This window comes from Notothenia coriiceps, unplaced genomic scaffold (genome assembly GCF_000735185.1).
Source record: "Notothenia coriiceps isolate Sejong01 unplaced genomic scaffold, NC01 NC01_scaffold00020854, whole genome shotgun sequence".
NCBI classification, from domain to species: Eukaryota; Metazoa; Chordata; class Actinopteri; order Perciformes; family Nototheniidae; genus Notothenia; species Notothenia coriiceps.
In genome coordinates this window covers 1-13,339 of record NW_011353555.1, presented here as the reverse complement: position 1 = coordinate 13,339, position 13,339 = coordinate 1, and the positions used below count along the sequence as shown (strand labels likewise).

Genomic DNA, 13,339 nt, shown 5'->3' with positions numbered 1-13,339 from the left:
CCCCCCCTTCTTCAACTAGCCCATAGCCACCAGTCACTGAAAGAGGCCTGCATGTGATCAGGGTCAATTAGGGTCTCATGGTCTGTGTCTGGCAGTTGACCACAGTAACATCACATGTGTCATTTCTTGTATGTCCCGTCCCGTAAATACTACAGTAAAATTGGGACCCCTTCAGCCTCAGACATTTCTGGGGTCTGACCTTTTGCATGAGTGTGCTTCAAAAGCCTCTGTCAGAAGGCCTGCTCACACTATTTAATACAAATGACCTGATGTGATGGCTTGCGCAGCAATTCAATTAATATCCAAGTTTTTTTTTATACTATATGGTTTGAATTCAATTAGAAATCTGGTTTAGACTGTGCCTGCAAGCTGTTTTTCTCTTCAACACATTTGCCGTAGTTTTTTTTCTAAATTAGATGAATGTGAATCAGTGGCATGCATGCAAATTTGTATTTTAAGTTATTGTATTATTATCATGTGGCAGCTTGTTGAGCTGATGGCGTTGACAAGCAGGAGTGTAGGCCAAACTGAAGGTTTACATGATAACCACACCGCAAAGGATTTCTGTAATTGTTCCTTAAGCTCTTTTTTTATTAGTTACATATACTTTATGAAGCATTGATTGTATGAAGTGGTTTCATATGTTTTGTGGCTTCTGTGCAAGCAATTTTATCAGTCGTTTAAACAGGCAAACATCTGTGAGTAATAGAAGCGCTGTGTTAATACACCTGGTAGAGTCACATGCGCTAAAAAAAAACAATCTTGCATTTTATGCCCTCCAGAAATAAATCACCAATCGTAGTTCAGTGTCCCAATGTGCTGCTGTTTAGTCTAACAGATCTTCACACTTAAAAGCAAAATGTGCTATAAGGAAAACATTCAAATAATTTAGAGAAGGCCCTTTCCAAAATGTAACAGTTAAAAGTAATTTTTTCTAATGAACTGTGTCACCCCGGCTGTTGAGTTTTAGCCTAAATGATGCACCAGGGTCTAATTCAGGTTGTGAATGTTAAAAAACATTTTTGATTCGCACACCCTGACTCACACAAATGGAAATAATGTCTTTCAAGAGGAGCGCCAGGTAAATAAAGAGGAGTAAAAGTCAACGTCCGATGCCTCTACTCGTTTTCATCCGCGACCATTCAAAACAAATTATTACATATACATTTTTAGTTTTAATTCATTTTCGTTTGACAATAAAGTGATCATTTTCAAATGTTTATACCAAAACTTCAGAGGTAGGGGGCCGGCTCGTCTACATCCCATAAGAAAACATAACATTAGTAACCTCCCTATTTGTTTTTTTGTTCACATATACAGGCCAGAGGATGGAGAGCTGGAGGAGGGCGAGCTGGAAGATGATGGTGGAGAGGTGGAGGAGAAGGAGGTTGGTGGAGGTGTGTCTGCAGTCGCAGTAGAAGGAGGTGGAGATGGCGTAGAAGAAGCAGGCGGAGGAGGAGGTGAAGCGGTAGGGGAAGGGGCCGCAGACAGGCCTCGGAGGAGTAAGGAGGGCCACGACAGCAGCAACTCAGACGAGGAGAGGTCCCACCGCCGCAAGAGGAAGAGGAAGAAAGAGAGAGAGCGAGAGAGGGAGAAGAGGAGGGCCAAGAAGAAACGCAAATCCAAACACAAAGTAAGACTGATGAGAACCGACCCACCCTGTTGTATTTCACCCTCAGTCTTAATCTTAAAAAATATCCAGAATCAGGTTTATGGCCAGGTAGGTTCACATATACTAGTAATTTACCTTGGTGTACATGGTGCATACATAAACACAGTTAAAGAAGATAAAAAGTAAGTAAAACCCAACAAATAAAAACTATTGTAAGAAACTATAAAAAACTGTTATATGTTAATATATAGAAAATGATTGCGACGTATAGTTTTCTATGACATAGTACTCAGGAAGTGGACAATGGAAAGTAAAAAAACTGTTCAGATACTAAGAGAGGTATCTTATGTTCAAATATGCAAGATATTTGTAGGGTTGTGCAGAAATGGAAATGTTGTTAATAAATCAAAACAAGATACTGTTTGCTTAGTGTGCATTAATGTAATGCATAAAGTCTATGGAGTGGCTGAGAGAAAGTGTCAGTGGGGGGGCCGGGCCTTTGTTGATGAGGCCGGTTGCAGAGGGGAAGAAAGTGTTCAGCTGGTAAGGGTTTTGGTCCTGATGTGAGTCTGTGGCTGTCTACAACTTTCTCTCTAAAAAGTCTTCTTCCTCTCCCTCAGCGCCATGCGTCCTCTGATGACGACCACTCAGAGCTCAGCGACGACTCTGACTACAGTCCCAGTGAGAAGAGGAAGTACAGAGAGTACAGTCCACAGTACCCCCCCCCTCCTGTAAGTCTTTATTCCCCTAAGTCTCTGTTCATAATGCTTTGTGTAAAGTTAAATAACCTGATATGTTTACCCCGCTCTAGACTCATGGGGGCTACAGCGGCTCAAAGAAAGGCAGCTACATGAAGATGGACAAGCAGAGCTATGGAGGCTACGAAGACTTTGAAGAGGAGAACTTTGAGGGAGAGGAAGAGGAGGAAATTGCTGATGAAGACTATGATGACTTCAACAAGGAGCTGAACCAGTACCGCAAGGCGAAGGAGGGTGGAGGCCCACGTGGGGGACGAGGTGGGTTAAAGCTTTGATTAAAGAATTAAACTTGGTGTGTGTTACATATTCTGCTGCACAATAAATATTCACCCAGATGAGATGTAATCCAGTTGTCTGTGAGACTAAACACAGCGCATTACATGCAACAACTAGGAAATGCTAAGAGGCAGATTGCATATAAGGCCAGGTGCTGTTAAGTATGTTCCATATACATTTCACTGGCCTTTAGGAGCACAGACTTTTAAAATAATCTGTGGCTGCGTGACAAAAGCTTTGTAGCAGATTCTTCATAAGTTTACAGACATACAAATGAACATATTTTCCAAAAGTTCCTTATCAATTCAGATAAGGCACTGAATCTGACTCTGCTCTTTTCCTCACTCATGTGATTTCTCTGCCTCTGCAGGGGGAAGAGGTCGCATGAAAACCCAGAGAGGCCGCGGACTGATGAGGGGAGGGAGGAGAGGAAGAGGAGGGAGCAGAGGAAGAGGAGGTCGAGGGGGAAGTATAGGAGGAGGAGGAGGAGGAGGAGGAGGAGGAGGAGGAGGCGGCGGAGGAGGAGGAGGAAAGATGGGAGGAGAAAAGGAAAATGACGATGGAGACGGCTATGGAGAAGAGATGGAGGTGAGATTTAGAATGAAGAAGCAAAGTCTTCTTGATTCGGCCAAACTCCAGGGAAAGAGTCGCTATTCTCTCGGCTAATTTTGTGTATTTTGCATATTTTGAAATATACTCACATTCACAGTAAACCAAAAAATGTTGAAGATGTAAATATCCTTAATTTTTACTTGAGGGTACTTTTTTCTGTGTTGGACCTACATGAAACATCTTCAGTGGTTGATAATAACTTTTTTCTGTCTATAATTGAGAAATCAGACTTGTTAGAATAATAATCTGAAAAAAGACAAATCAATGAACACATATTCAAAGTCCTTGCATCACCAATTCTGAATTTGTATTATCATGGTTGATTGCATTTACTGTGTGCTGCTTTTAATATAACCTCAGCTAAAGAAAATAGGATGAATGTTCTACAACCAACTGGGACTAGAGATGCACCGATTTTAATTTCTTTGGCAGCTTCCGTATTCAATAATGTGTGAAATCTGTTCGCACAGTATGGAGATGATGACTATGACAACATGGGTGAGGAGGACTACGATGAGTACTCAAATCAGTACAAAAAGTCCAAAGACAGAGGCCGAGGTGAGTCTGGACCCGAGGGGCTTCTTCATGTTCTCGACTCAAAGTCACTTTCTGACGCTGTTGATGAACTAAGTCGCCCAAATTCACTCTCCCACACTGTGTTAAATGTCTTCCCAAGGGGGTAAAGGTCTCCGCGGGAGAGGGAGAGGTAAAGGAGGGCGCGGTATGCTCAGAGGAGGAAGAGGTCGAAACCGGGGGAGAGGAAGAGGCGACATTGGCAACGATGACGACAACAACAACAACGGGGACATGGACAACGGGGTAAGAATTATTCATTAAACGTGAGCAATACAATGTACACAAATCTTCTCTTAATGACACCCTCCTTCGTTTGTGGTTTAGGACGGCGGTGGAGGAGGTGATGGACCAGGACCAATGAGGAGGAATCCCAATGAGAAGCACCAGGATAAGAAAGGAAAGGCCATCTGCAAGTACTACATCGAGGGGCGCTGTACCTGGGTAAGGTTGCACACATTTACGTATATCACAGTTTGGTCAGTCTAGGAACACATCATCTGTTACTGTGAAGACGATACCTGTGGGCTCATATTTTGAGTGATGTGGTTTAGCCAGTCGATATCTGGGCCCAGCTTCCATTTCTGTTCCCCAGGCAGTGTTTACCGTCCAAATAACAACACACCATACCAACATTCAAGGTTCTTTATTGTTAATACTACATATTACGCACGGAGCATCTATGGAAGCACAACTCTGGCAATTATCATATTAAAACAGCTACACATATATGGTTGCTGTTAAATTATGCTCAATTAAGATTTGTATATCTGGCACCAGTGATCTATAGATATATGAATGTGTTTTGGCTGATGAAAAATCTCCCTGTACACACCCTCCTACATTTAATAATTACATCATGATATTTTTCAATCAACAGGGGGACCACTGCAACTTCAGCCACGACATTGAGCTGCCCAAGAAGAAGGAGCTGTGCAAGTTCTACATCACTGGGTTCTGTGCCCGGGCCGACCACTGTCCTTACATGCATGATATCCTTCACTAGTGAACCCAGCAGAGAGACTCTTTTTCAGGGGCATATATTGATGAGTAACTGTTTTAAGAGTCAAATTAAAGTTGTGTCCTTAAATAGAGATCCTTCAACAGCAAAGCTGACGTTTTTACCAGTATGAAGTTACATAACTTAAATTCCTCTTAACTTAAAATATAGGTTTGCTTTAATCTCAAATTCAAATGATGACCTCATGAAAAAAGGTCCAATTTGAGTTTTTCTGTCAATTCTTTTTGTGAGTGTTCTTCCTTGACTCCCATGCCACGCGAGTTCCCCTGTAAGCTGTTCCACACCACGGGGAACTGTGTAAACGGAGACGAGTGCATGTTCTCCCATGACGCCCTGAATGAAGACACCCAGGACCTGCTCGACAAGGTGGGCCTCGCCTACTTTCTGTGAACTCTTTAAAATGTTTTATTAGTATTAAATGAATGTCCAGGTTCTATAAAAATCCAAAATGCAGTGAAGCTCTTTAACTTAAACAATACAATACAAAGGAGCTTTATTGGCATGACCACTTAAAACATAGCACAGTCAAAGCATGCCGCACAGGGCAACAACAAAACAAAAAGAAAACTAAACAATAAACATGCATGCCAACAACAAATTTAATTAATAAACATCCAATAGAAACCGTTTGTTCAAATTATTGCCTTGAGTAAATATTTCCGATGAACTTATGTGTGGACATGTTTGTTTTTCAGATGCTGGCGGAGGATGCAGAGGCAGGAGCGGAGGATGAGAAGGAGGTGGAGGAGCTGAAGAAGCAAGGCATCAACCCCCTCCCAAAACCCCCTCCTGGAGTCGGCCTCCTCCCCACCCCTCCCCGGCTCCTTCCTGTAGACAACAACACAGGGGGCGGAGATTTTGGCGGGTCCCCGTCAGGTGACTTTGGGGGTCCTCCACCTAACCAGGGGCCCAATGCCAACAAAGGTCCCCCCCCAGGGCCTGGGCCTGGTCCTGGGTCCAACCCCTGTGTTCCTCCCCCTGTCCATGGCCCTGATGTAAATCTCTTCCAAGGTGGGCCCCCAAATCCCAGTGGCCCTCCTCCCCACATGGGCCCCCCACCTCCATGTGGTGGAGGAGGTGGTGGCCCCGGGAAGAAGATCCCCTCCCTATTTGAGATCAAAGTCCAGCCCACAGGACAGCTGGCTCACAAACTGGCTGTAAGGTACGAAATCCAAAAACAAACTTTAGAAATAAAAGAATAATGTTATGATTCTCATCAGGGGAAACTGCAGCTGGTGATTTTATCACAAAGCTGAAAAGATTGTCTTATTTAGTTCATTAAAAGAATACTTGGTAACACTTTATATTAAGGTACACAAACACCATCAACTAGTTGTTAATTAACATGCATATTAGCAGTATATTGGCTCTTCATTAGTCATTATAAAACACTTATTAATGCCTTATTCTACATGACCATATTCTACAAGTAATAATTTATTGTTGGGTTATTTTTTTGCTTTTATAGATTTTTGTTATAGATCTTTGAAATCCACTCTGTGAATCCTCATTCCTGTTCTCTTCCTCTCTCAGGGGCCAGACTCCCAGTAGCAACCAGGGTCAGACTGCAGCACCGGGACCCCAAGGGCCTCCTGGGGCCCCTCCACCCTGCTTTCCTCCTCCCCCAGGCATGATGCCCCCTGACATGCAGAACATGGGCCCCAACCACGGGATGAACCAGGGTCCCCCCAACATGGGCCCCCCTCCCATGATGGGAGGATTTTCGTCTGGTGACGGCCCTCCTCATGGAGGAGCCATGCCCCCAGGGCCTCCTCCGGGAGGAGGAAACTTCTTCAATAACTTCTTCCACCCGCAGGACTCAATGATGGATGGAGTGGTGCAAGAAGGTGAGTCAGCTCTAATCATTAAACTACATCATCAGAGGGAATAAGCAGCAGGTTTTATCTGGTGGTGGTTAAAAAAACGGTTCGCTGACGCTTGTTCCCTCTCAGGTGACAACTACCAGGGTTTCTCTGGCATGGACGAGAGAGGAGGAGCAGGGAACGTTGGTCATCAGTCCGGTGGCCAGGAAGGCTTTGCTAATGGAGCATCAGCCAATCAGGGAGGGATCTCTGTGCCTGACTTCCTGCCTCCAGCTCAGCGCGTGCTGTTCATGAGGATCCAACAGAAGCAGCAAGAGGAAGAGGAGAGAGCTCGCAGGATGGCCGAGGGGGGGGCAGAGAAGAGTCGAGAGGCTGAAGGTAGGGGAGCGGCTGGTGTATAAATGACTCCTGTGATATGTAGTGCTCCTTTGCATTATCTCTTTGTCACTTATTTTACATTTCCACTTTTGTATATATATCCTCCTACAACACTGTATATTCAGAGGGAGATTCAGGAAAGTCGTAAAAAAAGGAAAGGACTGTAGGTTGATGTTGAACACATTATGTGTTACTGACTAACTTTCATATTACATGTTAACGGTGATGGTTGACTTTAGATCATTCCATGGTTCTGCTTCATAGGAATGATGTGCAAATGTGGCTGCCAATTGATCAGCAGCTAAATAAATGTTTCACTGAGGGCTGTCATGATATAAAATATTCCCTACACGATTAACGTCACACAAAGAATTTACGATAATGATATTTGGAGGATATCTACAGAAAAGGTTGTGGGTGGGGAGGGTAATGCTTTCAGTCAAAATCGTCATTTGACATTGTTTAGTGTGGCAATTATTTGCACTCAAAATGATAGTGAAGGAAGGTGGATAGTGCCTTTAACGGTTCAGTTAAGTATACTGAAGTTAATTTATACTATACATCATTGATAACGCAGTGAAGTGCAGCCTTCATAACATTTAAGTTACCAATCCAAGATATAGGATTGACAATAGCTCCGTATTGCATAAAGAAAAGAATGCTGCATCCAAGCTGTTTTTATATTAGATTTTTTTTTAATATTTTCTACTAAATAACAAATCTTCTCTTTAGTCTTTTTGCCCTTGTCACTGATTTTCTTTCTCCTTTAAAAAGTATTTACTGCATTTGAACCTAAATGAACTAAGACATAATGGCTGTCAGGATCAGAGCGCTGATTGTGTCCACTGTAGTTTCAGTGTTTCCTAGCGGACTGTTCCAGAAGTAAACACGTCTGTGTCTTGTCTCTCAGGTGACTCTGGGAACTGGTACTCTAGTGAGGATGAGGACGGAGGGAGCAGTGTGACGTCAATCTTGAAGACGCTCCGTCAGCAGACCCAGGCCCCCCCTAAATCTGACGGCCCCCGGAGCGACCCTCGCCTCCTGAAGGTCTCTCCTGCCAACCCTCCTCCCCGGCCCGCAGACCCCCGCATGGCTCGGGACCCTCGTCTGGCCCGTGGTGCAGACTCGGCTGACTCCATCCTCCCCATGCCCACTATAGCCTCCTCTGGACCCCCAGCAGACCCCAGGTTAGCCCGTCTAGCTGCTGCTGTGTCAACAGGATCCCCCCACGTGCCCCCTGCAACCAAACCGGAGCTTCCTCTGGTCTACAAGCCCCCGCCCCTAACAACCCCGTCAGCGGCAGAGGAGGAGGAGACGGAGCGGGTCCTACGAGACAAGCCGGTCCCCATCCCTCTGGACCCCCTCATGGGCATGGCTCTCAGAGACCCCCGCTCACAGCTGCAGCAGTTCAGCCACATCAAGAAGGACATTGTGCTCCACATGCCAGCCTTCATCAAGACCATCACCTGGTCTCCGGAGGACCTCCTCCCCCTCCCGGCCCCAAAGCAGGACCTCCTCCCACTCCCCCCCGGAATCCCTCCCGTCTCCTCCATAGAACCACGTCCGACCCGCTCTCAGCCGCCTCTCCAACCGTCGCTCTCTCACTCACATCCTCCTCCCCTTCACCCTCACCCTCTCCTCTCCCCTGGACCCCCCTCCACCCCTCCTCCTCCTCTTCTCCTCCACCCTCCGAGACTTTGAGCTGCTGTCTTGCGTATCCTGAACCTACCGACCTCAAACTGTCAGAAGTCCTATAGCTCATGCCCCTCCTCTCCTACCCCCCCCTATTCCCCCTATGTCCCTCCTGGGGCCACCTCCATCCATGCCTCCCCCACCCGTAGAAAAGCCAGTCGACCCCCGTATGTCCCGAAAAGGCCCCTCGGACCCCCGCCTCCAGCCTCCAAAGTCGGCTCTGAAGCAACCCTCTGAGCCCCTGCCCCCCCCTGTACCCTCTGCCTCTCCAGCACCACCATCCAGCTCCTCCACCCCTCCCATCGCCCCCTATGACCCCAGGATGTTCTCCTCAGGTGGGGCAGGCCGCGGTGTGGGGGCCGGGCCAGCAGGGGGAGCCAGCGTGCTGAGCAACATCAGTCTGTATGACCCAAGGACTAACAAACCAGGTAGCCCTGGAGCCGGGAATGGCTCCAACAACTCCCCCAACTCAGCCAGCGTGGAGTCCAAACCCAGCGACCACCCCGTGGCTAAACCCAAGTCCAAGGAGCCCCTGTTTGTCCGGAAGTCCGCTCTGGACCAACCAGAGCCGGAAAAAAGTGTCGAGCAAGGAACCGACCGATACAACAGCTACAACCGGCCCCGGCCCAAACCCGCACCCTCGCCCAACTCCACAGCCCAGGGGGGTCCTGCAGCAGCAGCAGGACAGGGGCCTGCAGGAGCTTCTGGGGATCAGGGGCCCGCGGGGGTCCACAACCTCCCATTGTCCACTTTATTTGGCGCGGTGAAGCAGGCGGCCAAACCCGGTGGGACGGGGAGCCCGTTCGGGGGGAGCAGCCCGGTACAGGCGGAGCAGAGCACCGCGGAGCAGGACAAAGCCTCGCTGAAGGACGTGTTCAAGGGCTTCGACCCCACTGCCTCGCCCTTCTGCCAGTGACCCCCCCCCACCGCTGAACCCTAACCCCCATCATGATGTGGGCGGATGGCTTGTTTTAACATTTCTGAACACCGAACTGTAAAGAGAAAGAGAAGCGCACTGAGGCAGCTGCCTGTAAGACTGGTTAAGGAGACAAACTTTTGTGAACAAACTGATGTCCCATGATGTGTTTCATGCACACTCGCACACTCTCAGACACAGACCTACACGCACACATTTAACCACAGTGTTGCATATTCATATTCTATAAAAAGACTCCTGCGTTATGGAAAAGGTTTACATTTAAATCTCTAAAGCTCTATTTTAAACAAACGTATTGATGTATAAATAAATGTATTCTCTTCTTCTCAATGCTTTATCAAAACAGTTATTTACAAAGGCAGCAAACACACATTTATATTAATGAATGTTTTAGCTTCACATCTGTTTTTCATCCTCCTTCCTCCTCACCTTTAAACTGGTTGACATGTTTGTCTACCGTTTGTGGACAGTCAATGTTGACAATGCTTTTGGCAACAGAAGAAAAAAAGGATACTTCTGAATTAGTTTCAACAAATTGCTCATTTGTGGTGTTTTTGTAACTAAATGAATGACACTGAGGCGACTCCATCCCTGTTCCCCATAAGAAACCAGTGACCCTGTATTTCCCTGCCTTTGCACCCTTCTCTCTGCTTTCATTTTTTCCGTCTGACCCACCATGTCACAGAAAGATTTGCAAATACCTAAATCTATATCCAGTTTTTTTTTAGTATTTATTTTTCTACTTATTTGCACTTGTCAGTCTGTGTCCTCTGAGGGCTGTTATTCATGTTTTTAAATGTCTGTAGCTCCTTTAGCCGCTCATATTCTGTTCATTTTCAGTTGTTTAGCTTTGACCTAAAATAGGTAACTGCGGGTACATGAAGTGAGCGCCTCTATAACCACTACTGTCGTTCCTTTTTCTTAGTTTGACTTTGATCAGTCCTTTTGCTCCAGGGTGAGAAGAGATTCTGTAGCTTGAAGGTAGAAAAGACGGATAAGATTATCATCATCATCATCATCATCATCATAGCCATTGCATCAGTAGAGCAGCATGATGGTGCCCAAAAGGTTTTCCAAAGGTTCAACCCATCATTTGTCAGCCTCTGTTGGATAATAGGAATTGGACACTTTGATTCACCTTCTATCCTTTAGCTTTTGGTTGTTTTGTTTGGAATGGAAAGACGCATACAGGACACAGCTGCAGATTTCTGAGTGGTTATTGGTATAGAATGATTTGCACCCTTGCAGCATCACTTTGTAAGTGTTTAGCTTTAGTGTCTGCTGACAGTGTGACAATCAGAAACTGGACTTGGACCTACATGTTATGAATGCATTGATCTGTGTACAGGCTCTGCCTAAGCACACAGCAGACCTTAACTCAGCCTGTGTTACGACATGGCTCTCTGTCAGGCTGCAGATAAAGAGGTGCACACTTCATGGGGAAATGTTCGGGAGGGATGGATTCACAGTTTGGATGAGTGTTAAAAATGTCTCCCCTTTTACAGTTTCCTTTCACCATTAACACAGTGAGGTCAGGTGCAGTGTATGAAGAGGGGGGGGGAGGTCCGCAGTTGCCTACTCTTATTAGCTTGTTTGAAAATCTTTAAACACAGGGTCACTAGAGGAGCCTTTAGAAGTGTTTTCTGACTTCCACAAGGTGCCAGGATTTACTGTCTTATGTATAAATGTTGATCATTTTAATTTATTTTTTTATACTTAGATACATTTACTTCCTCACTTGACATTTATAACTGAATCATTTTATATGTTCGGAGTCTGTGATTGCCGCTCCCCTCAGTGGGACACCCTGTCACCGTGTGAAGAGAGGGGAAACGTATTTTTTTATTTGGTTTTGTGTGTAAAGATTCACTTTGTCTCCCTTTGTGTAAAGAGGAAGAGTTACAGATATACGAGCGTGGAAGTTACTGTTGATTTGTTCTTTCCTTTAACAGCTTTGTTGTTTGTTTGTTTTCTTTCTTCCTTGCTATGTACATTGACCAGTACCCTCTCTTTGAAGGAGTGGCCTGTTCTAACTGTACACTGTAGGTGAGGTTGTTAAAGTATTTAAATAAAGTTGATACATGATCAACCACTAAAAACTCTGTTCTGTGTATTTATTTTTGTGTTTATATATTTAAAGAGCCGTTTTGCTGCTTAAATCAAAAATAAAGATTGCCTTTTTTTCTCCATCCATACAACTCATCACAAAGCCACATGGATGCTGATGTGTTTATAAACTTCTAATTCTGTTATTTCTATAGGGTGTTGACAGCAGACGGGGCTAAATATGCAGAAGTTTCCATGTCTTTCAGCATAAGAGGGTAAAAAAAAAAGACCCTTTTGAGTTATTTTGTTCCCATGTCATTTAAAAGATCCAGTTTGAATGGTATTGTTTAAATTTTATTTTTCCACCATAAATGGTTATTTTAAGCTATAAAAGAAGCATACGGGTGGAGTTTAGCAAAGCAGGAGCATTGGGGGGTTTGACGCGGTGGTGAACTGACCTTTCCTTCCTTTGACTATTTACATTTTCTTCCCCTGTTCTGGAAATATTAATCGAGAAACACCTTTGACCCAAAATCCTAAATCCCATAATTTATCACTAACTGTGTTGCTGTCCCTTTTCCTGATAATGTTCCTTTCTATCTTTAGGCTCCAGGGGCTCATGGATCGGCCCCCCAGCAGCACGCAGCCTGTTTCCTGGTGAGCTCCGATCCTTTAGTGATTCACTTCCTGTTCCCCTCCCATCCTGCAACACTGGCTCCAGGAAGACAAACTATTCATCCAGTACCTCAAAGGTTTCCTATCACTCACACACACACACACACACACACACACACACACACACACACACACACACACAGAGCTGCCAGCTCATCTAGCTACATGTTGCCCCTCTGCTGACCTTCAGAAAAACTGGTACTCCTCGTGGATTCTGCAAAATATTGTTTAGCATGACTATTTTATGAGAACAAAATTCAATTTCTGCAACAACATCTTCCAAATTAAATATATAAATATGTTTAAAAGGGCCCTATTCTGCTAATTTTCAGGGGCCGTATTCACAAAGGATTTTATGGCTAAAAGTAGCTCCTAACTGGCGAATTTAGGAGAAACTCCTAAGCATAATGGGCGTGTCAGTCTTAAATTTAGGACTCCTAATTGTATTCACTAAGAGCAATTCACAAAGTATTTTAAGCCTAAAAGTAGCACCTAAGTCTGGGAGAGCTTAAAAGTCCTCGAGAGGACTCCTAACTCAGTAAGACCTATTCACAAAGAATCTGAAAATGGCTGCGAGACGAAATGTTTTGGAGACAATGGAAGACTGTGAATTGATCAAGAGATATAGGCTAAATCGTGAGGGTATCAAACTTGTTGTGGAATTAGTGCGGGATGCAATAACATCCCCGACTAACAGGAATAACCCGATTAGTCCGGAAATAAAATGTTTGGCAACACTACGATATTTAGCAACAGGGAAAATGCAACTTTGCAATGCCGACGATTTAGGAATATCGCAACCATCAGTCAGCTGTGCCATAAACCAAACCATCAACGCGCTCTCTAGACCACATATCATCCAACAGTTTATCCGGTTTCCTTTGGACAATCAACAACTACACAGGATCAAAGCCAACTTCATGGCAATTGCAGGTA

At 45.0% G+C, this 13,339-nt stretch overlaps 1 protein-coding gene across 1 annotated transcript in view; it reads left to right on the top strand.

Annotated features, from left to right (window-relative positions):
• Positions 1 to 10,007, top strand: part of zc3h4 (zinc finger CCCH-type containing 4) — a 13,467-nt gene extending 3,460 nt beyond the window's left edge. Inside the window, exons 2-16 of the mRNA XM_010779857.1 lie at positions 1,321 to 1,633; positions 2,233 to 2,343; positions 2,424 to 2,628; positions 3,017 to 3,234; positions 3,729 to 3,816; positions 3,935 to 4,077; positions 4,159 to 4,275; positions 4,712 to 4,823; positions 5,109 to 5,218; positions 5,548 to 6,014; positions 6,386 to 6,699; positions 6,805 to 7,053; positions 7,964 to 8,706; positions 8,748 to 8,767; positions 8,800 to 10,007. Of these exons, the coding sequence (XP_010778159.1) occupies positions 1,321 to 1,633; positions 2,233 to 2,343; positions 2,424 to 2,628; positions 3,017 to 3,234; positions 3,729 to 3,816; positions 3,935 to 4,077; positions 4,159 to 4,275; positions 4,712 to 4,823; positions 5,109 to 5,218; positions 5,548 to 6,014; positions 6,386 to 6,699; positions 6,805 to 7,053; positions 7,964 to 8,706; positions 8,748 to 8,767; positions 8,800 to 9,661 (4,072 nt within the window). The 3' untranslated portion in view covers positions 9,662 to 10,007. The remainder of the gene's footprint in view (positions 1 to 1,320; positions 1,634 to 2,232; positions 2,344 to 2,423; positions 2,629 to 3,016; positions 3,235 to 3,728; positions 3,817 to 3,934; positions 4,078 to 4,158; positions 4,276 to 4,711; positions 4,824 to 5,108; positions 5,219 to 5,547; positions 6,015 to 6,385; positions 6,700 to 6,804; positions 7,054 to 7,963; positions 8,707 to 8,747; positions 8,768 to 8,799) is intronic.
• The last annotated feature ends 3,332 nt before the right edge of the window (positions 10,008 to 13,339 follow it).